This window comes from Rhinopithecus bieti, unplaced genomic scaffold (genome assembly GCF_001698545.2).
Source record: "Rhinopithecus bieti isolate Rb0 unplaced genomic scaffold, ASM169854v2 scaffold_38123, whole genome shotgun sequence".
In the NCBI taxonomy this organism is placed as follows: domain Eukaryota; kingdom Metazoa; phylum Chordata; class Mammalia; order Primates; family Cercopithecidae; genus Rhinopithecus; species Rhinopithecus bieti.
The window spans coordinates 494,176-517,810 of NW_016816276.1; the positions used below are offsets into that span (position 1 = coordinate 494,176).

The window sequence follows — 23,635 nt, forward strand, 5'->3', positions numbered from 1 at the left end:
TCTGCACACTTCTCATTTTTACCAACTTTTATTTCAAGATCAACTTTTTCCTAGGCTACTGCAAAAGACTCCTGAACTGGCCTTCCTGATTCAATGCTTGCCCCTCTCTATATTGTAGCCAGAGAGAGCTTATTGGAAATTAAACGACTCTCCAGCTAAATAAATAAATAAATATTTCAGTGGCTTAGCATTGTATCTGGAATGAAATCCAACCTCATTATTATGTTCTATGGGGCCCTGCATGATCAGGGCCTTGCACATCAGTTCTCTGTGTCCACCCCAAGTTGGTGTACTTCAGTGTAATTCTGACTCTAACCACCCAGGGTGAACATCAGATCCTGCAAGTTAAAGGCTGAGTGTTCCACATGACTGCCCCCGCTTCAGATGCCTGCTGCAAGGGTTGCAGGAAAGTAGTGGGGTCCCCAGGCTACCTGTACTTCTGAATGACCAGTGGTAAGTTTGGGGTTTCCACAATCTCCTTAGGTTTGATAATTCACTAGAACAACACACAGAACTCAAGAAAGTGCTATACTTACAATTACAGTTAACCCTTGAACAGAATGGGTTTGAACTGCGCAGCTTCACTTAAATGCATGGATTTTCTGATAGCAGGACCAGCCCCTCTTCCTGTCAACCTACTCAATGCGAAGATGATAAAGATGAAGACCTTTATGATGACCCACTTCCATTTAATGAATAGGAAATATATTTTCTCTTCTTATGATTTTCTTTTTTTTCCCCTGGATCTGCAAAGAGTTATTGATTCAAAGTCGCCACATGGTGGGGGTACAAACATTCATCAGTTACTGCGCATGCAATTGGTGACATTTTAATGTGGAGGCAATTACCACCACAGATATCTTCTTTCATTAAAAAATAAAATAAAATTTTCAAAGCCTCTTACAGGCCAAAGGGCTAAGAACAAGATCCTCACTCAAATACTCAAGAGTTTTCCTGAGGAAAACTCAGGAGTTGGAAACAGCTTTGAACATTGTCCCACCAGCCACAGCAAATAACGCTAAAGTCATAGAGCTTTGGCACTGACAGCATCAACATCTGCTGTTGTTGCAGAAGTGGCCCCTCTGCCCAGCAGAAGGGAACATGATGCCTGTGGGAGCCGCTGGGAAGCATCTGAGAACTCCAGGGCCTGGAGTCAGCATAGAGCTGCTAAGCACGGTGTGGGCTTATGTTAAACTGAAAAGGTGGGGAGTGGGGATTTGGGGTGACCAGTGGTTCCCACCACAGCCAGAGGCAGCAGACTCAGAACTGTGGGACCCAACATGCCTGGGTGGACAGTGGACAGAAGACGGTGGCAGAGGTGCCTGTGGCTAGGCTGCTGCCCATGCTCTGGAGGTTGCCTCGGACCCGAGAGCCCAGGACAGCAGTAGCAGAGTGTGAGATGGGCCATCCCAGCAGCCAGACCCTGCATAGGGTACCACGCACCCTGCCCTCCGCATCCCCTCTTGTGACTGGAGGACGCCTCTGTGTCCTGGACGATGGATATCAAAGCTGTGTCCGGCCAGTGTGTGCAATATCCAGAGGAAAAGGACTCTTCCCAAATGGAATCCTCCTCAGGGATGTGGCAGGGCTGTGTCTATACAGCCTCTGCTCTCAGCCCCCTCAACCTTCCCACGCACCCAGGAGGACCTCTGTGTCTTGTGTCCAGCCAGTGTGTGCAATATCCAGAGGAAAAGGACTCTTCCCAAATGGAATCCTACTCAGGGATGTGGCGGGGCTGTGTCTGTACAGCCTCTGCCCTCAGCCCCCTCAGCCTTCCCACACACCCAGGAGGACCTCTGTGTCTGTCTAGGGGACCCCTAGCACTCGAAGAGAACCAGAGGCTCTGTCTGGAACACCCCTAAGCTTGCACTGAACAATACCCAGCAGGCTCAGACATGGGCTTGCCTCTCACCCCAGGGGTGTTCCAACACAGGGCCCTGTAGAACATAATAATGAGGTTGGATTTCATTCCAGATATAATGCTAAGCCACTGATTTATTTATTTATTTTGCTAGAGAGTAGTTTAATTTCCAATAAGGTCTCTCTAGCTATAATATAGAGAGGGGCAAGTGTTGAATCAGGAAGACCAGTTCAGGAGGCTTTTGCAGTAACCTAGGAAAAAAGTTGATCTTGAACTAGAAGGTGGTAAAAATGAGAAGTGTGCCGACTCAAGATATAATTTAGTGGTAGAACTGAAGGCATTGGCTTAAAGATTGGTGAGGGATAATTAGGGAAATAGGGACACCCAATGAGAGATGTCACACCAGCATCTCCCAGGAAGAGGCCAGCCTAGAAGCTAGGCATCCAGACCGCACTGCTGGGCAAGGTCAGAGGCACCAGAGCCGAGTATCAGGAGGCACTCATTCTGCAGGCCCTTGAGATGCCAACTCTGGCCAGAAAACCCAGAGCACAGGTGCCACTGCATCCCTACAATCGGGAGCAGAGCAAACTCAGCCCTGCCCTCTGTGCCCACCCCACTGGGCAGGCCATCATCATCCAACCAGGGTGTCTGATCAGGGTCACACTGAGTCCAAAGTCTCTTCTCCCAGGACTTTCAGGGTCTCCTGATACCAGGTCTCCTCCTCGCTTCCCCAGCCCCAGCCCCAGCCCCAGCCTTGAGGCTTGCCTGGGCCCCTGCTGGCACGTGGATCCTACTTATCCCCAGCTGCAGCCTCTCCCCCAGGGAAGCCGTCTTGTGGGCTGAGGCAGATCTGAGAGGCTGGGACCAGGACTTGAATAAGATTGGAGAAGGTTCCTGAGGGCTGCTGTTCCTCAGCGGACTGGAGTTTGCCTTCTGGTGTGTTTATGAACACATCTCAGGTTCAGGTTGGGTGGTTTTTGAGAGGAAGTGGGAAAAGACATTTGCCTTTTCCATCACCTTAAAATCACTGGAAACCCAGCCCTTGGGTGTGAAATCCACTGTGGCCGCCCCCAGCAGTGGTGAGCCAAGTGTTGGCCTGGCTGCCCTGAGAGCCCCACACAGCCGCTGATGGAGAGCCAGATACGGGATACCGCCTCTCCACTCAGGGGCTGCGATGCCTGCTCTCCACATAGGGAGAACAGACGCCAGCCGGCAGTCACACATATTTTTCCTCCCTGGCCAGCTCAGAAGTGCTTTGGCCATGGTGGGGTGTGATGCGTGGAGCGCTGGCTTCTTAGGATGGTGGGTGAAGGGTCCCAGGAACTAAGAAAAGGCCATTGTGTAGGTAGCATGGTGCTAGGACAAGCCTGGTACGAGATGACGTCTGAGACACATGATGCTGTAATAAAGAATATATCTGGTCTTCATGCCTGGATGGCAGGTCCACCAGCACCTGCAGCAGGTGCAGACCAAGAGCTGCATGGGCAGCTCTCAGCAGGAAGTAGGTGGTCCTGAGGGCACTGCCCTTGTCCTCATGAGTGCTCTGGATGCTCATGTCCTCAGGACCCGTGGCAGTGGTTGGCGTAGAGCCGGGGCAGGTCCATCATGGCCTCAGTCAGCACGGACAGGAAGCCCAGAGTCTCCACAAACAGGGCCCAGTCAATGGACGGGTCTGATCTAGCCTGCCATGTCGGCAAAGGCCAAGACACACTCCACATAGTCCGGGAAACTGCTCCGGTGCCAGGAGTGGTGAAGATCCAAGGATTTTATGCTCAGCTCCTTTGCCATGTGGATCTCAGGGTAGAGTTTCACCATCAGCAACATGGACAACATGATTATGCTCTGCTACAAGAGAGGTGACTCAAAATGTCTTCCAAACCAGAAGAATGTCAGGAAAATATTAGCCACCAGTAGCACCAGACACGCCTAGATAGAGAAGCCAGCGGCATTCCGAGTCGTCTGGATGTGCCTGCACTGCAGGATCTACAGGACCACCCCTCCGAAGACCATGGCCCCAGCTTCCCCCCAGGAAACCAGCTGGTGCAGTGGCACCAGAAGCCAATCTAGGTCTCTGCTTCTATCCGGAACACTTGTGTTGCCCTGTTGGGTAGCCAACGCCCATCTCTCTAATCACATGGCCGGTCTTTCTGGTGATCTGCTCCCATCCTGAGGCTATCTAGGGGCCCATGAAAGTCACCTCTAGCATAAGAGTGGAGGAATTTCCTATCACTCAGAAAATTCCAAGAGTTTTTAAAGCTCTGTGTCAAGAACCAGACACAAAGACCAGATATATTCTTTATTATAGCATAATGTGTCTTAGACCTCATCTCGTACCAGGCTTGTTCTAGCACCATGCTACCTACACAATGGCCGTTTCTTAGTTCCTCAACTGTTCCAAGTCCTTCCCTCTACCTGAGACAATTCCCCTCTTCCTCCCACACTTCTGCCACCAACTCCTCTCAACCTGAAGATGACCCAGTTAAGAATGGCCTTGCTGGCCAGACGCAGTGACTCACAGCTGTAATCCCAGCATTTCGGGAGGCCAAGGCAGGTGGATCACCTGAGGTCAGGAGTTCGAGACCAGCCTGACCAACATGATGAAACCCCGTCTCTACTAAAAATACAAAAATTAGCCATGCCTGGTGGCAGGTGCCTGTAATCCCAGCTACTCGGAAGGCTGAGGCAGGAGAATCACTTGAACCTAGGAGGTGGAGGTTGCAGTGAGCTGAGATCACACCACTGCACTCCAGCCCGGATGACAAAAACAAAAACAAAAAACAAATGGCCTTGCCTATATTAAGGTCCTTTTTTGTTCAGCTCCTTTATTGGCTTCACAGCTCTAATCCCAGTCTAAAATTATTTCACTTATGTTGACTTGATTTACTTTATGTTTAGTCTTTGTCTCCTCCATAAACTATAAACTCTTTGAGGACACAGCCTCAATTGTCCTGTTTGTTCTTTATCTTCTAGTGCATACCAGTCAGTAAATATCAGTCAAATTAAGGATAAAATGTGGGAAAGATAAGAGTCCAGCTGAAGAAACCTGTCTGATTTTCAAGAAGAGGAAAGTTTAGATTTTATAAGAAAAGTAATACACAGAGATTGTCAAATACTAAGCAAAATAATGATAGATTTTGGGGAGTATGAATGGAAAGAGGATGTTACCAGTATGCCGAATGTATTGCGGAGAGGAAAATTACTATAAGTGAGAGGCAGTTAGAAGGTTATTACAGAATCCAAGCAAATTGATACAAGCCTGACCAAGGGTGGTAGAGTAGAAATGGAGTGGAAGGGGAAAAGCTGATATTGTAAAGAAGAGTGCCCATGAAATTTTTGTTTTTAACTTTTACTTTTATTTTGAAATAATTTTTTCAGGTCTTTTATTTTGAAACTTAGAGAAAAGTTGCAAAAAATCATGAGCTTGTGTATAACCTTCACGTAGATTCACCAACTCTTAGAGTACTGCTCATTTGCTTTATTCCCTTGCTCTTTCCTCTGTACATGCATGTGCATTCTTATGTATTCTTTTTTTTATGAATCATTTGGGAGTACGTTATAGACATCATGCCCCTTTATTCCCAAATACCTCAGTGTGTTTTTCCTAATGACAAAGACACTTTCACATAGACAGAGTACACTTACCAAAGTCAGGGATTTAATGTTGATACAATGCTGTATCCAGGATTCTATAATAGTTCAGGGTCCAATTGAGGATTATGCATTACAATGAATTATAATGTCTCTTTAGATTCCATTCATCTGGAATAGTTCCTTGTTTTTTTAATTTTATGCCATCGATATTTTTGAAATGTACTGGCCAATTAAGTTGTAGAATGTTCCTCCATTTGGGTTTGCTCGTGTGATTAGACTCAAACTCTGCGTTTTTGGTGGGAGTACTACATTAGCATTCTTGTGTCCTTCTCAGCATCGAAAAAGAGGCACATGACATCACTTTGTCACATTATTGGAGGTATGAACTTTGATTATTCGGTTAAGGTGGCATCTGCTAAGTTTCTCCACTGTAAGATTGCTATTTTTATTTTGTAGTTATTGAACTAATTTATGCAAAGATTATGAGCCTATATAAATGTTTTATCTTCATCAAACTTTTACCCAATAATTTTAGCAAACATTGGTGATTCTTACCTGAATCAGTTATTGCCATGACAGCTGCAAAATGGTGATTTTGTAACTCTGTTATTTCTTCTACATTTGTCAATTGGTATTTTACTGTAAAGAAAAGTGTTTGCTTCTTCTCATGTATTTATAACCCATGGACTCTTTTTTGATTACATGGATTATAATCCGTTACTGTCATTATTCATTTTAATGCCCAAATTACCCCAGTTTGTTCAGTGGGAGGCACTACAAATAGACTCCTCTTTCTTTTTAGTATGGTGTGTTGCTGTGTTGCCCAAGCTGGTCTTGAACTCCTCAGCCTCCTGAGTAGCTGGGATTACAGATGCACGCCACCACACCTGGTTCCTCTGTCATTTCGACATGCTCCATCATTTTTTAAGCACTTCCTTTCCCGCACAACAAAACATACTGAGCTCCCTGTGTACTTTTCCTACCCCAGTCCTGGCACCAGCCATTTCTCCACAGTCCTGATTGCTTTTAGTGGAGAATGGTATTTTAAAAACAAGTTGTGGGAACTAAATATGTTCATTGCTATTGGATTATTATTGTTTTCTAGGTCCTTTCTTCCCCCTCAATTTTTAACTCATGGAGTAAAGGAGATCTAGTTCAGGAGATTAGAATAATGGTCACATCACTGACCAAAAACCCTCCAAAACCTAAGTTGAAAAGATTTCCAGAAGACCAACTTATTTACCAAGATTACTGTCTATGCCATTTTAAAAGTGTATGTTAAATGTGTGGTTTTTTTTAAAGTGAAAAGTCTTATTTGAATACATTCTCGTTGTTAAGAGATTTAAACAAAAGAGTAATAGAAGAAAATATTAAACACTTCTTTCCTTATTTTCAAACTTTAAGTTTTATTGGCACTTTTTAAACTACTAAAGTTGGCTTTTCAACACTTACCCAGCTTCTAAGACCTATGTAGACCAAGTGCTACATGAAGGCAAGGCAGCAGGTGGCAACTTGTCCTCTCAAAGCCACAATTTGCCAGGTGGTGTGAACTGCTGCCAGGCCACTCTTGGGGACTTTCTGGGCTATTCTTACAGATTAGCCTATTGTCTGGAGAGAAATAAGTACTGGCCTAGTATCAACAATGGGGAAAGCACCCAACATTGTTTTTCAGTCTGAATTGGCATCTGAACAGGAGGAGATTAAGTTTAGACCCCGGAGACAGAGATAAAGCCTATTTCTAATGAGCCTTACAGTTTCTAAGGAGTGGAGCCATCAGTATCTTTTTCTGTTTGACCCCCTTGATAGAACAGCTCCTTTCCCAGAAAGGATGTCATTCAGACACGCACATACCACATGCATGCACACGCACATGCACATGTACATGCATATGCATGCACACACATATTTTCTACTCTAAAACTTGCCTGTTCAAGCTGACATGTTGACATGTTGGTCCTGGTTTCTTTTTCACTACTGACTGGAAACGAAGATGTGTTATGAATACAAGTGGAATTCCCTTTGGCTTTGTTTTGAGACTGCTTGGGAAGTTTTTTGTTCTGGAACCTTAAACAGCCACAAAATTGAAATAACGGACAGAAAGACCATCTTGGTGTCTGGTTGGGAGCAAGCATCTGTTTCCAGCTAGGCTAGGGGAAAACCAATCAATGATTCTGGTTTCAGATCTGCTGAATGGGACAAGCTAAATGCTGTTTACATTTAGCCTTCATCTTGCTAACCAGTGGAAATTATGTGGACCTTAAAAGACAGTGTCCTCTATTGCCATTTAGATGACTGGATTCAAGAATTTATTTTGAGCATAAAAGGACGCTGGGGAGTAGTTCTGAAGGAGCAGGTTGCTTCATACCTCACTTCAGTGGACTCTTGAGATTGATGACTTTTGCTCAAGTCACAGATAACACTCAAGGGCTGTGCATGTGGAGAAAAATCACCTCATGATCAATTTCAGTTTCTGCAGTCTCAGTGGAGACCCCACTTAGGGACATTATCAGTGATGGATAGTGAAGTAATGGAGGCACAAAAGACAGAATGGGTTCAAGCGAGGGCACTGCCACACCACTTGAGGTCTGATTGGTTGATTAGTTGCTAATGAGAATAAAGATAGACGGGTGACATAAAGGTATATTGACAGACGGGATTGCCAGATGAATCTTACTGCTTCATCGAGCAGAAACTGGGTTGTTTTCATGCAGGAATATAGAAATGTTTTCAAGAATAACTTGTTTCTCCTGTATTGCAAAAGAATAATCTGTTTATTATAAAAATTTACAAAACACAGACAAAATAAAAAAGAGTCACCCACAATCCCAGTTCCTAGAGAGAACCACTGCAAACAGTTTGGCTAAGATATTTCCTTTGTTTTTCCCATGCTTAAACATAAATTTTTTTTAATGAAAATGGATTCATAGTGTTCTGAGAAGTACTTTTCTTTTCTTTTCTTTCTTTCTTTTTTTTTTTTTTTTTTTGCAACAAGGTGTCACTCTGTTGCTTAGGTTGGAGTGCAGTGAGGCAATCTCAGCTCCCTGCAACCTACGCCTCCCAGGTTCAAGCGATTCTCCTGCCGCAGCCACCCAAGTAGCTGGGATTACAGGTGCCCACCACCACACCCAGCTAATTTTTGTACTTTAGTGGAGACAGGGTTTCACCATATTGGCCAGGCTGGTCTCAAACTCCTGATCTCAAGTGATCCTCCTGCCTTGGCCTCCCAAAGTGCTAGGATTATAGGCGTGAGCCACCACGCCCGGCCAAGTACTTTTCTTTTAACTACTTTTACCTTCATCTTTCTAGGTCAATACTACAATAGCCTTTTTTTGTTAGTTTTTAATACAACACTAATAGAATTCTTTTTAATAGTTTCAGAGTATAGGATCAAGCATAAAAGTATTTCTCCTCATTCCTACCTTCCAATTTCACTCCCATGAGGTAACTCTAAGATTTTTTCTCTTACTATTTCTTTCATGTATATATAAACTTTTACTGTGTGTGTTTACACACACAAGTAGTATTTAATTAATTTATCACAAAATATTTAATCAAATCCTGTTATGGGGAAATGCAGGGTCTTTCCAAGTTTTTATTGCAGTGAGCATCCTTGTGGTTAAATCTCTGCACCCAACCATGATTTCCTTAAGATAAATTCCAGAAAATGAATTGTTAGATTAAAAGATATGCACAGTTTTAGGGTTTTTGATATGTAGTGCTCATTTGCGCTTCACAAACTTTCTGCCCATTTCACGTTCTCACCAGTAGGCAGCATTGAATTCTTAATTCTTCAAACTTTTAAATTTGAAGTATAATGCACAGACTGAAAAATGTACAAGTGGCTGGGTGCAGTGGCTCACGCCTGTAATCCCAGCACTTTGGGAGACTGAAGCAGGAGGATCCCTTGAGCCCAGAAGTTTGAGACCAGCCTGGGTAACATAGTGAGGCCCCATCTCTACAAATAATTAAAACATTAACTGGGCATAGTGGCATGTGCCTGTGGTCCCAGCTAATGGGGAGGCTGAGATGGGAGAATCGCTTGAGCCCAGGTGGCTAAGGCTGTAGTGAGTCATGATCACACCACTGTACTCCAGCCTGGGTGACAGAGAGAGACCCTGTCTCAAAAAAAAAAAAAAAAAAAAAAGTGTGTAAGCCATGAGTTAGACTTGCACTGCTCAATGTGGTAGTCACTAGCTACATGTGGCTACTGAGCACCTGAAATGCGGTTAGCCCGTGGAGGTGTGCTGCAGCTGAAAAATTTCCAAGACTTGGTACAGAAAAAAAAAAATAATGTACAGCATCTCAGTAATTTTTATACTGATTATATATTGAAATGATAATATTTGGGTATGTTACACTAAGTAAAATATATTATTAAAATTAATTTTACTTGTTTCTTTTCACTCTTTTTTTTTTTTTTGAGACAGAGTCTTGCTCTGTCACCTAGGCTGGAGTGCAGTGGTGTGATCTCAGCTCACTGCAACCTCTGCCTCGCAGGTTCAAGTAATTCTCGTGCCTCAGCCTCCTGAGTAGCTGGTATTACAGCCGCACACCACCATGTCCGGCTAATTTTTGTACTTTTAGTAGAGATGGGGTTTCACTATGTTGGCCAGGCTGGTCTCGAACTCCTGTCCTCAGGTGGTCCGCACATCTCGGCCTCTCAAAGTGCTGGGATTGCAGGCATGAGACACCGCACCCAGCCTCTTTTCACTTTTTATTTTATTTATGTTTTTCTGTAGCCCAAGTCCAATCAAGGGTCATTTCACTTTTTTAGTGTGGCCGCTAAGAAACTATTAGTTATATTATGTGGCTTGTGTTATATTTCTGTTGCAAAGTAGGACTATAATATGGTGTCTCTGATAATGAAGCCTACCACCTGAGCTGTACACTCCGGATTTGTTCTGTTCCTACTCCTCTCTTGCTTGCCCACCTACCTGTGCCTCATTTATGCCCCACGTTCTTAGAACTAATGTAGCTCCCTTCAACATTCCAATTTTTGATCAGGAATAATCAATTAACATGTGGTGAGAGTGCACTTTTGATGGATTGCAGAGTAAGACTGTGATCTATTGGAACCTACAATTCAGTATAAACTCTAAGTTGCAAATTTAATACAATAATTTGTTAATTGATTTGTTTGAATGTTTAAGTATTTGGCTTCAGGCATTACTGCTGATTTCAACATCATGTCGCTACCAGAATATGTACACGGAACATGAACAGATGGATTACCTATACTTGACAGTCAGTTCATGATGGGCATTTGTCATCTCTGTATGCCTCAATATTGTTTTTGTTTCCTGTGCAGCAAAGGTGATGGAGTGGCACACATAGTTTTAGACAAGAGCTATCAGCACCTTGAAAACACTAAGAGGAAGAGAGATTATCAGATTATACCGCTGGGGGTACAGCTTCCAGCACAGTCTATCTCCGTTCACTCCCCGCCTCCTGAGGTTGAGATGGTTGGGCCATCTCTCCCTCCTCATTAATCCTCAGCTTTCCCCTCTGCTTGTTGCTAAAGCAGATACCGACTGTACGAAAATGAGCTCTAGGTCCCCACACCTTTCAACACAAATGTATTCACAGGTAGGTTCTTTCCCTTGCCCATCCACTCCCAATCACTCCAGAGCAGACAAAAGTGCAGGTAAGTAGGGAAGAAAGGTGATTGGGTAAGCAAATAAATCTTTCTCTCTTTCTGCTCTATCGTTGAAACACATCTTGTTCTTTAATTTCTTTTTTAAAGAAATTACTGCCAAGTTCCCAAGAACTAGAAAACACATCTTATTCTTTGAGTCACTTTTTCACTGGACTCAGCTTTACACTTGAAAACACAGCAGGCCGGGCGCGGTGGCTCAAGCCTGTAATCCCAGCACTTTGGGAGGCCGAGACGGGCGGATCACGAGGTCAGGAGATCGAGACCATCCTGGCTAACCCGGTGAAACCCCATCTCTACTAAAAAATACAAAATCTAGCCGGGCGAGGTGGCAGGCGCCTGTAGTCCCAGCTACTCGGGAAGCTGAGGCAGGAGAATGGCGTAAACCCGGGAGGCGGAGCTTGCAGTGAGCTGAGATCCGGCCACTGCACTCCAGCCTGGGCGACAGAGCGAGACTCCGTCTCAAAAAAAAAAAAAAAAAGAAAAGAAAAAGAAAACACAGCAATAACAAAGGATTAAAAAATACATCAAAGTATTTTTGGCTTGATTATGTGCTTGATTATTTGGAATGTGGCCAAAACCCTTCCTGCATTCCACTGTTGCAGTCAAGTGGCTTCTGTTGGAAAGGTATCCAGGTGAAAGGAATGAAAATAAATATCTCTGTTTCAACTCGTCTTCATCATCGTGGGTCTTTTTGTTGTTGTATTATAATTAATTTTGTGAGAATAATGTTTCTAGCTATTTGAAACTCTTCACGTAGAGTTTCTACAAGATTGCATGGCATTGAATTAAACAGCCATGTATTAGTTCATGATCACACTGCCATAAATAACTACCTGAGACTGAGTAATTTATAAAGAAAAGAGGTTTAATTGACTCACAGTTCTGTGTGGCTGGGGAGGGCTCAGGAAACTTCCAATCGTGGTGGAAGGGGAAGGAGAAGCAAGGTATGTCTTCCTATGGTGGAGCAAGAGAGAGAGCAAAGGGGAAACTGCCACACACTTTTAAACCATCAGATCTTGTGAGAACTCACTCATTATCATGAGAACAGCATGGAGGAAACTGACCGTATGATTCAGTCACCTCCCACCAGGTCCCTCCCTCAACACGTGGGAATTACAATTACAGATGAGATTTGGGTGGGGACACAGTGCCAAACCATATCAAGCCAATATAACCTTTTAACTAGATGAATGAAAGTTTTCTATAAAAGACCCCTCCCTGCAACATTTGGAGAATAAGGGAAATATCTTGTTGATAGGAATGTGAACTGAGAACAAAGGAAGTGCCATATTTATTCTATTATTGTTTTGATTTGTTAGATGAGCTTGTATAAATGTCCTCTAAGCTTTAATTTTGCCATCTGTGAATAGGGGACAGAGTGTTCTTTCTATGTTATGTTCACATGGACACTACAATAAAAACAATAAACTAATGCAAAAGGAAGACATTATTTCTTAGACCACAGTAGTCTTGATTGACATTTGAAATTCTTTTACAGCTCCAAATTATGTGATTCTAAATAATAAAATGTTTTCACTCTTTCCAACCACCATGTTTAAATACACTGTAAAATCTAAAGACCTCTTTCATATTACAGTAAGCCAGGCTATAATTTTTGATATACATAAACTGCCAGGCTCCTGTTTTCTCTCTTTATAGTCAAAGCTGAACATATACTTCTTGGAACTTTCTGCCTCCTCTCTCTCTCCCCCAAAACCCAAGGATTAGGTGGATTTTTAAAATTTTCAACCAGCCTGGCCAATGTGGCGAAATCCCGTCTCCACTGAAAATGGAAAAATTAGCTGGGTTTGTTGGTGCATGCCTATAATCCCAGCTATTCAGGAGGCTGAGGCAGGAGAATTGCATGAACTCAGGAGGTGGAGGTTGCAGGGAGCGAAGATCACACCACTGTACTCTAGCCTGGGTGACAGAGCAAGACTCCATCTCAAAAAAAAAAAAAAAAAAATTAGCTGGGCATGGTGGCATACACTTGTAGTCTCAGCTACTTGGGAGGCTGAGGTGGGAGGATCACTTGAGCCCAGAAGATCAAGGCTACAGTGAGCTATGTGATTGTACCACTGTACTCTAACCTGGGCAAGAGAGCAAGACTGTCGAAAAACAAACAAGAACAAAACAATTTCTTCCCTTCTCATCAGAAGGATGAAGCCAATCTCTATGAAATGGTAGACTCCTAATGAGAACATTACCCAGTATTGAATATTATGGCATAGAAGATTATTACTATTGTCATAAAAAGAAAAAGCTAATGCAATATAATACTTAAATTTATTTTTATTTTCAGATTTTCCTATCGAAAGCACTACTTCCCAATTTAATTCGTCTTCTCAAAGTTTTGAAAGCATCATCAGATTAAAAAAAATTAGTGTAAATTGAATGTCTGTAGATCTCACTGACCCATTGCTATAGCTAAGTTCTCACTAATTGTAACAGACTAAATGCCATCAATTCTTGCCCCTGATAGCTCAGCCCCCTGACACCTTCCCGTGTCTCCCATTACAAGAGGTCCAATAGGGTGTGCTCCCCACGTGCACTGAGCCCCACTTCAGCTCTGTGGGCTGGGCAGACTCTGCTGCCTGTCCTTCTAGGGGCACCAGAGTCTGTTTTGGGGCTCCAGTGAGTGCTGTCCCGCTCCTCAGCCACCGCTGCCTCTCCACTTGGTGGATTGCCAATACACCCAAGGAGCCAAAGTTGTCCCCCTTCTGTTTCTGTTATACTCTGTTAGAGCAGTCCTAAAATGATGCCACTGGTGCCTTGGTAGTTTGCAGAGATTTGGGGAAGTAGCCATTTGGGTTTTTTTTTATCTGCTGGCTTCCTGATCTATGTGAGTCACACATGAAGAACATCAAAGTAGGGAGAGAGGCAGAGACATCTGGGCCAAGAACTGGCACCCTTCATACTCAGGACTGCCCCTCTCTTCTGACAACCAAGATTTCATCCTAAGAAGATGTCTCCCTCATTTTTTTAAATTTTTAACTTCAGGGGTACATATGCAGGTTTGTTACATAGGTAAATGTGTCATGGGGGTGTGTTGTACAGATTATTTCACCACCCAGGTATTACGCCTAGTACCCATTGGATATTTTTCCTGATCTTTTCCCTCCTCCCACCCTCCACCCTTGATAGCTCCAGTATGTTTTTTTCCCCTATGGGTCCATGTGTTCTCATCATTTAGCTCCCACTTGTGAGAACAGTGGTATTTGGGTTCCTGCATTAGTTTGCTAAGGATAATGACCCCCAGCTCCATCCATGTCCCTGCAAAGATCTTGACAGAACTACAGTTCAACCCAGCAATCCTATTACTGGGTATATGCCTGAAGGAATATAAATCATTCTACTATAAAGACATAGGCACATGTATGTTCACTGCAGCACTATTCACAATAGCAACATAGAATCATCCTAAATGTCCATCAGTGATAGACTGGATAAAGAAAATGTGGTATATTTATACCATGGAATACGGTGCAGCCATAAAAAAAAATCTCTCTTTTCTTGGCACAAATGATCTAGGAGACTTCAGTCGCCCCCACCAGAGCTTTCCTTCAGGTCTCTGCACTAATTCACCCAACAAGCCTGAACTTCCTGCAGTGGGTACGTCCCACACATAAGCTGAGATCCCTGCTAAGTGAAGATTTACTCTTGTTCTGATGAAAACCACTCCAGACCACAGGGGATTGAACTTGAGGTTGAGGAACTGTGGGTTGAAGATAGGAGGAATGTGAAACCAGCAGTGAGGACTGGTGGGGGAGGGGAGGCTGGGAGGATTCCTAGGAGGATGCCCGGCGGTGCGGTTCCTCTCTTCACTCAGGCTCTCATTCTCTCTGCAGAATGACATCTTCGAGTGGTCCAGGGACCACCGAGCCCACCACAAGTACTCAGAGACGGATGCTGACCCCCACAATGCCCGCCGGGGCTTCTTCTTCTCCCATATCGGGTGGCTGTTTGTTCGCAAGCATCCGGATGTTATTGAGAAGGGGAGAAAGCTTGACGTCACTGACCTGCTTGCCGATCCTGTGGTCCGGATCCAGAGAAAGTAAGTGAATGCGGATGACAGAGAGCTCTCTCAGGGGCCAGGACATAGAAACAGCACAATGAGGTGGACTCACAACCCCATAGCATTCTTCTCAAGCATTTGTCCTAACAATTTGGCCATATTTATAAGATTTATCTCTATTTATTAATTTCCTTTTGCTCATTAAATTTTGCCCATTGGCACATTTGTTTTGAGTTATAAGTTTCATTTGTAACGGATTTCCTTTAAGCCCAGTGTCGTTACCTTCAGACTAATCTTGCATGGCTGATTTCATGGAATCTGTTTCTGTGTTTCCCCACTGCCCCATTCATGATTCTCTGGAGTAGCAGAAGAGGGACTTGCTTCATTTTAGTGACACCCTTGACTCTACTTGACTCCAAAAGGACTGGACTCTCTCCAGGTATCCTACTCCTGTTCTGAAATTCTGTTGTAGTGAAACCTCTCCCCCGCCCATCACTCATGGAAACGTTAACACTAGTAGGTTTCTGTGCAGAGAAAATGAGACCGCTCAACAGAGGGCCTCAAAGCACTCATATTCCCTGATGGTGTCGGCTGAGCATATTGAGTTGGCCAGCATTTGCAGGATGAAACTGCTTTCTTTTTGTAAGCACATGAAGAAAGAGTGCCTATAATCGTGCTGGCAAGTAGAGAGCGACCTTTGTTCTCAGGTTGGTCTGGGTCTGTAAAGTTTGGCTATGATGAGCTTTTAGCACCTAAAACAATAGATTTATGTACAAAGATGGGCAACATATGGACCACACTCTAATTAGAACCTTGAGATAACATGTTGAATAAGTGGCTACTAGTGACCATCTCCACCAATGGGTAGGAGTCATCTGAGGACTTACCTAAACAGAATCTCCTTCTCAGTCTGAAAATGGACATGGAGGCCATGCCTTTGTTCAACACAAGAATCTTTGCGTGAAAGGAAGGATGGCTTAGGACTGTGCTTTTTTCCCCCAAAGCCTCTCCTTTTACACTGCGGGGAGCAGTAGACATAGTGAGAAACTGGCAGACCACGGAGACAGACTGCTGGAATCAAAGTCTCTGACTCCTCCACTTACTAGCAATGAATTAACCACTCTAAGTCTCAGCTTCATCTGTAAAATGGGAGTAACAGTAATATCTATCTCCTACAGCTTTTATGAAGATATTTTTAAAATGTATGGAAGATGCCTGGCATACAGTAAGAGCTTAGTGAATGTCAGCGATTGTTATTATTACACAGGCAGTTGCTAGACTAGAGAATTCTCTGTTTCCATCACTGCTTTCTGTTGGTTTCACTGTAAGGTTTTCTCTGTACGTCTCAATACAGCTCTTTTAGGTGAAAACACCCAGTATCAATTCAGCTCTTTTAGGTGAAAATACCCAGTATCAAGTTTTAAAGCAGAAAATAACAAGATGTTTTCTTTTCTTTTTTTTTTTTCTGGAAATGGAGCCTTGCTCTGTCACCCAGGCTGCAGTGCAGTGGCGTGATCTTGGCTCACTGCAACCTCTGCCTCCTGAGTTCAAGCGATTCTCCTGCTTCAGGCTCCCGAGTAGCTGGGACTACAGGCATGCACCACCATGCCCGGCTAATTTTTGTATTTTTAGTAGAGACGGGTTTCACCATATTGGCCAGGCTGGTCTTGAACTCCTGACCTCAAGTGATCCACCCTCCTCGGCCTCCCAAAGTGCTGGGATTACAGCCATGAGCCACCGTGCCCAGCCAACAAGATGTTTTCAATTAGCAATTCAATGATTTATTGATGTTGATTTTCATTGTGAGTGTAAAATATTAAAGGTCATTACAGAAAAGCTGAAAATTCAGAGAAGTAGAAAGAAAATCATTCACAGTCTTAACAGATAAACAGACACTATTAATATTCAGTAGTATCTCTTTCTATTTCATATATGGTGCATGATGGCAGTTATATCACATATGTAATTTTATGTTTCACTCTTAACCTCAGATTGTATTGTAGACACCATTGTCAAAGGTTCAGAAGATTCCGTCAGTTGAGCATGTCATAGTTTATTTAACCATCACTCTGGTTAGCTATGTACGTCATTTCCAATTCTGTGATACAAATGATGTTGCTATATAATTAGTAATGCTTTGGGACAATCAGACCTTAGATTAATTTGAAGAGCTCAGATAAGAAGGCAAAAGATTTTCTGTTTTATTAATGAGAAATGAGCCGGATATAATAGTCTGGGTTTCTCTGACCATAAAAATGGAAGATTTTCTTCATCTTTTCTCATAAAAAAATGTAATCTGATTCATTATGTGTGTACTGGCGGCACATATGTCTAAAGACTATTTCTAAATGCAGGAAGAAGAACAAAGACTATTTCAGCAAGTTCCCTGAATAGTCATCTGAGAACATCTTTCATCACCAGTTCAGTGACTAAAGGAGGCTTTGGCTATCAGAAACCATTCATTCATATCATCATGTCACATATATCATTGAGCTCCTACTGGGAATCAGTGCTAAGGATACAGCTTAAAATTTAGAACACGTTCTAAACTATAGAGGTCACCCCTAGTTGCCTGGTCTAGCCCCAGAATGATTAAGGTAGAGGAATACTGCTCTTTGAGAGTACAGGCCAAACAGGGGAGATATGGCTCTGGATCATGTAGTTTGCATGTTAAAGGCATGCTCCTGGCGGGGCCCTTTATTATCTCTAGGAATTGCGTAGGCCCAGGAAGGCCAGGTTTTCCCTAGCCAGAAAGGTTTTTAAGATGTCAAAACGTCCTGATATGTATGTGTGTGTTTGTGTAATACATCCTGTGAGCAAACTAGTGAAATGTAGATAGAAAGATGAAGCTAGAAGTACATGCATCTTAGATTATTCACTCAATGTTCTTGTGATTATACTTTACTGTTTGAAAGGGGCTCCAGCAGTCCTCAGATGTGTGGGTGAGCACTGAAGTCCTGTGGTAATTATACAGCGTAGAGAACATAGAGATCTGTAATCCAAAATAAGGTTTAGAATCACTGAACTAAATGAAGCAAGTTTCCAACATACACAGAGGCAGTCAACTGTTCAGATATTTTCATGTTTGTGAAGCTGGCTTTACCGGTCCTGTCAGTTAGGCGGTGGAGAGGAGAGTCCTCACAGGAATCGAAGTCATTATATGTGGGGATATGAGCTGAAAGGGTGGATCCTGGTGTCAGGCACCGTCACAGCAGATCTCAGTTCTTGCTACCCTGGGCTGAATGGAGAGCTTCCTGAGTAACAGAAAAAGGTGTCCAGCTGCATTTGGGGCCCAGACTTGGGTCATTTCAGTGGCACATTTCTCGTGGGCTGAATCTCCACCTGCTCCTGTATGATTTTCCTAGAGGAACAGGCCCTATTCCAGTTGGAGGCAATCAGAATTCATAGCTGACTCTACCACACTCCCAGGGTGCAATGCTTGTGCAGATCAATCAGCTAAGTGCCTCTTGGAGAGTTTACTCAAACAGGTGATAGAAACTGAGGATTTAGAGACACCTCCTTCAGTCCACTCAGGACACTAACACTGATATTGCAGTTGATTGATAAACTTTTGCTGAGCCATCCTAATAACAACTTACTAAAGAAAAGCTTGGCAGAGAGTCATTCTTAATCAGCTTTCCATTGTACTGTCTCATGGAAGAGAGAAGGTAGGAACAGGAAAACAACACATTTCAAACTATACTTCCAGACCCTAAAAGATAGTCTTACCAAGGCTGTCATAACAAGTAGTTAACTGGACTAAACCACATTTTGCTGCACTGTCAATGTGTAAATTGTGTAAAGGGCAGCCATTAGGAGGTGCAAGGGAGAGAAACCAGTGGTATTGCTTCTAGGCTCTGACAACTAGGGCCCCTGTCCTAGGTCTTATGACTTAAAGGGCCACACTTCTCTCCACAGAGTGAGGAGATAGATCACAGGGCCAAAGGAACATGCCACCTGCCTAAACCTTCCTTGACTTCTGGGCCATACCCTGGATTCCTGCCTAAATGCCCTGAGCTCACTTCTAGAGCCTATAGCAGCCTCCTCCTGGGATCCATCCTCCCAACAGGAAATACATAGAGCCTAGGCCTGAAGAGTGGCCAAGGGGCAATGTTAGCACAGGGACTTAAGCTTAAAAGTGTGAGCTCAGATATCCACCTAATGGGACAGAGCAAATGGGGAAAGGAAAAGGGATGAACCTCAGGCTGGGGACTTCCACCTATACTCCGGGCCTGAACCCTGCAAATGTTGGGGTGAACCTATCGGTGAGCCATTCATAAGGTTGAGTGTGGATCCATCAAGAATTGTGCTTAGCTTAAACGAGACAGAAGGTTATTTCTCTTATATATAAAAGAATTCTGGAGACAGGCAGTCCAGGGAGGACATGGCAGCACTGCAGGGTCAGTAGAGAACTGGGATTCCTTTATCATTCTGCTCTACCATCCTTAGCAGGGGACTTTCATTCTCAGTGTCATTTCATGGTGCAAACTGATCACTAAAGCTCCAACCAGAAGGGGAATCAGGGAGGCCGAAGGGAGCACATTGCTGAGTTGAGTCGGTCGCCTTTAAGGAGTCTTCCTACAAGATACAACCTATCCACTTCTCTCTCATTGACCATATCTGTACCCAAGGAAAACAGGGAATGTATTGTCTTGGTTAATACATTGGACCCTGGAATAAAATCTTGGTTTTGTTTCTAAGGAAGGAAGGGTGAATAGATAAGGGGTGAACAATTAGCAGTCTCTGCCATAGCCACACAGTTGTTCTGCCTTAAGCAAAGCAATTAGTCATCTCATATTCCTCAGTCATATTTTGGGAACCAAGTGGGTAGCCTGCCTGTCTCCATTAATGAACAGAAACTGGAGTCTCAAATCATCTTTCTCAGATGGCAAAATGAAGATAAAATCCAGAGACTGTTTCTCCTAATGCTTTGCTTATTCCATTGAGTCCCATTTTAGGGAAGACATTCCTCTAGAGGTTACATGTAAACACTGTCATGCCTTTTTAAAGTAACCAGGGAGGATGCTAGTCCAGACACATAAAAACAAGGTCCTTGCCTCATTGCCATGGTGATGAGATAAACTGAGAGAAAATAGATGGAATGGTTCAAAAGAGCAAATCACTTCTGTTCTGGTGCCTTGGGAAGAGATCAAAATGTATAAATATTGCCATTCCAGGAAGAAAGGCACTTGAATATCTAGAATCTTTTTGAGGCCTGTTTCACCTCAATTCGTCCCCTAGTCTGTTACCACTAGTCCTCTCTCCTGCCTCCCAAGAATAAGCATCACATCTCTCAGTGATACCCTCTTTTTTGCTGTTTTTAAAGGCTCATTTTTTTTTAAAGAGCAGTTTTAGTTTCAATTTAGCAAAATTGAGAGGAAGGTTCAGAGATACCCCATGTACCTCCTGCCCACACACATGCATCGCCTCTCTCATTGTCAGCATTCCTTACCAGAGTGAATATTTGTTACATCTGTTGAACCTACATTGACACATCACTGTCACCCAAAGTCCATGGTTTCCATGAGGATTCACTGTTGGTGTTGTATAGTCCATGGGTTTGGACAAATGTATAATGACAAATGTATCCACTATTGTATTATAATACCGAGTATTTTAACTGCCTGAAAATCCTCTGTTCTCTGTCTGTTCATCACTCCCTTCCCCCAAGCCCTGACAACCACTAATCTTTCCACTATATAGTTTTGCTTTTTCCAGAATGTCATATAGTTAGAATCATACTGTATGTAGCCTTTTCAGATTGGCTTCTTTCACTTAGCAATATGTATTTGTGCTTCCTCCATGTCTTTTCATGACTTCATAGCCCATTTCTTTTTAGTGCTGAATAATGACCAAAATGTGGTCTAGATCTATTGAAGTTTATTTATCCATTCACCCAGTGGAGGATGCCTTGGTTGCTTCCCGGTTTGGTAATAATAAAGCTACAGTAAACATCCATGTGCAGGTTTTTGTGTGGACATAAGTTTTCACCTCCTTTGGGTAAATACTAAGGAGCACAATTGTGGGATTGTACAGTCAGAATATTTTTAGTTTTGTAAGAAACAGCCAAATTGTCTTCCAAAGTGGCTGTATCGTTTTGCATTCCCAGCAGCAATGAATGAGAATTTCTGTTGCTCCAAAACCTTGTCAACATTTGTTGTTGTCTGTGTTCTGGATTTTGGCCATTGTAATTAATATGTAGTGGTATCTCAATGTTGTTTTAGTTTGTATTTCCCTGATGACATACGCTTATTGTTCCATCTATATATTTTCTTTAGTAAGATGTTTGTCAAGATCTTTGGTCCATTTTTAAATCAGATTGCTTTCTTATTGTTAAGTTTTCAGAGTTCTTTGTATATTTTGGATAACAGTCTTTTATCAAATATGTCTTCTGCAAATATTTTATTCCTATCTGTGGCTTGTCCTTTCGTTGTCTTGACAGTATCTTTTGCAAAGTAGAAATTTTAAATTTTAATGATGTACAGGTTATCAGTTCTTTCTCTCATGAATCATGCCCTTTGATGTCATATAGAAAAGTAATTGTCAAACCTAGAGTCATCTAGATTTTCTATGTTATCTTCTAGAAGTTTTGTAGTTTTGTGTTTTACATTTAGAATTATAATCCATTTTGGGTCTCTTTTTGTGAGGTGTGTGAAGTCTGTGTTTGAATTCTTTTTTTTTTTTTTTTTTTTTTTTTTTTTTTGAGACGGAGTCTCACTCTGCCGCCCAGGCTGGAGTGCAGTGGCCGGATCTCAGCTCACTGCAAGCTCCGCCTCCTGGGTTTACGCCATTCTCCTGCCTCAGCCTCCCGAGTAGCTGGGACTACAGGCGCCCGCCACCTCGCCCGGCTAGTTTTTTGTATTTTTTAGTAGAGACAGGGTTTCACCGTGTTAGCCAGGATGGTCTCCATCTCCTGACCTCATGATCCGCCCGTCTCGGCCTCCCAAAGTGCCGGGATTACAGGCTTGAGCCACTGCGCCCAGCCTGAATTCATTTTTTTTGCACGCAAATGTCCAGTTGTTCCAGCACCATTTGTTAAAAAGACTACCTTTTCTCCATTGTATTCCCTTTGTTCCTTTGTCAAAGATCATTTGACTATATTTATTTGGGTCTATTTCTAGACTCTCTGTTATAATCCATTGATCAATTAGTCTGTTCTTGTGCCAGTACCACACTGTCTTGATTACTTCAGCTTTATAGTAAGTCCTGAAGTCAAGTAGTGTCAATCTTCCAACTTTGTTCTCCTCCTTCAATATTGTGTTGGCTATTTTGAGTCTTTTGCCTCCACATATAAACCTTGCAATCAGTTTGTCAATATCTACAGAATAACTTGCTGAGATTTTAATTGGAATTGCGTTGAATATAGATGAAGTTGAGAAAAGCAGACATTGACAATATTGAGTCTTCCTATTTATGAGCATGGGATAACTCTTCATCTATTTAGTTCTTCTTTGATTTCTCTCATCAGTGTTTATGATTTTCCTCACACAGATCTTGTACATGTTTTGTTAGATTTAAACTTGTTTCATTTTTATGGTGCTAATGTAAATGGTATTGTGTTTTTAATTTCAAATGCCACTCGTTCATTGCTGGTATGTGGGAAAGCAAATCGACTATTGTATATTAACCTTGTATCTGGCAACCTTAATATAATAGCTTATTAGTTATAGGAATGGTTTTATATTTTCGATTCTTTCAGATTTTCTACAAAGAAAATCATGTCATCTGCAAACAAAGACAGTTTTATTTCTTCCTTCCCAATCAGTGTACCTTTTACTTCCTTTTCTTACCTTATTGCATTAGGTAGGACTTCCATATAATGTCAAAAAGGAGTGATAAGAGGGTACATCCTTACTTTGTTCCTCATCTTAGGGGAAAACCATATAGTCTCTCACCATTATGACATTAGCTGTATATTTTTTGTAAATATTCTTTATCATTGAGAATTTACTGAGAGATATTATCATGAATGGGTGTTGCATTTTGTCAGATGCTTTTCCTGCATCTATTGATATAGTCATGTGATTTCTCTTCTTTAGCCTGTAATGTGATAGATGACATTAATTGACTTTCAAAATTTGTGGTTTTTTTGTTTTTTCTTTTTTTTGACTTTCAAATTTTGAACCAGCCTTGCGTACCGAGTATAAATCCTACTTAGTTGGAGTGTATAATTCTTTTTATATGTTGTTGGATTTAATTTGCTAACATTTTGTTGAAGATTTTTAGCATCTGGCTCATGAAAAATATTGGTTTGGGCCGGGTGCGGTGGCTCAAGCCTGTAATCCCAGCACTTTGGGAGGCCGAGACAGGCAGATCACGAGGTCAGGAGATCGAGACCATCCTGGCGAACACGGTGAAACCCCGTCTCTACTAAAAAATACAAAAAAAAAAAAACTAGCCAGGCGTGGTGGCAGGCGCCTGTAGTCCCAGCTACCCGGGAGGCTGAGGCAGGAGAATGGTGTAAGCCCCAGAGGCGGAGCTTGTGGTGAGCTAAGATCCGACCACTGCACTC

At 42.7% G+C, this 23,635-nt stretch overlaps 1 protein-coding gene across 2 annotated transcripts in view; it reads left to right on the plus strand.

The window, feature by feature from the left end:
* The window catches only part of SCD5 (stearoyl-CoA desaturase 5), a 176,347-nt gene that overhangs the window by 103,617 nt on the left and 49,095 nt on the right, over positions 1-23,635 (plus strand). For both annotated transcript variants that reach the window (XM_017854766.1, XM_017854768.1), the window contains exon 3: positions 14,957-15,162. In XM_017854766.1, coding sequence (XP_017710255.1) covers positions 14,957-15,162 — 206 coding nt within the window. The remainder of the gene's footprint in view (positions 1-14,956; positions 15,163-23,635) is intronic.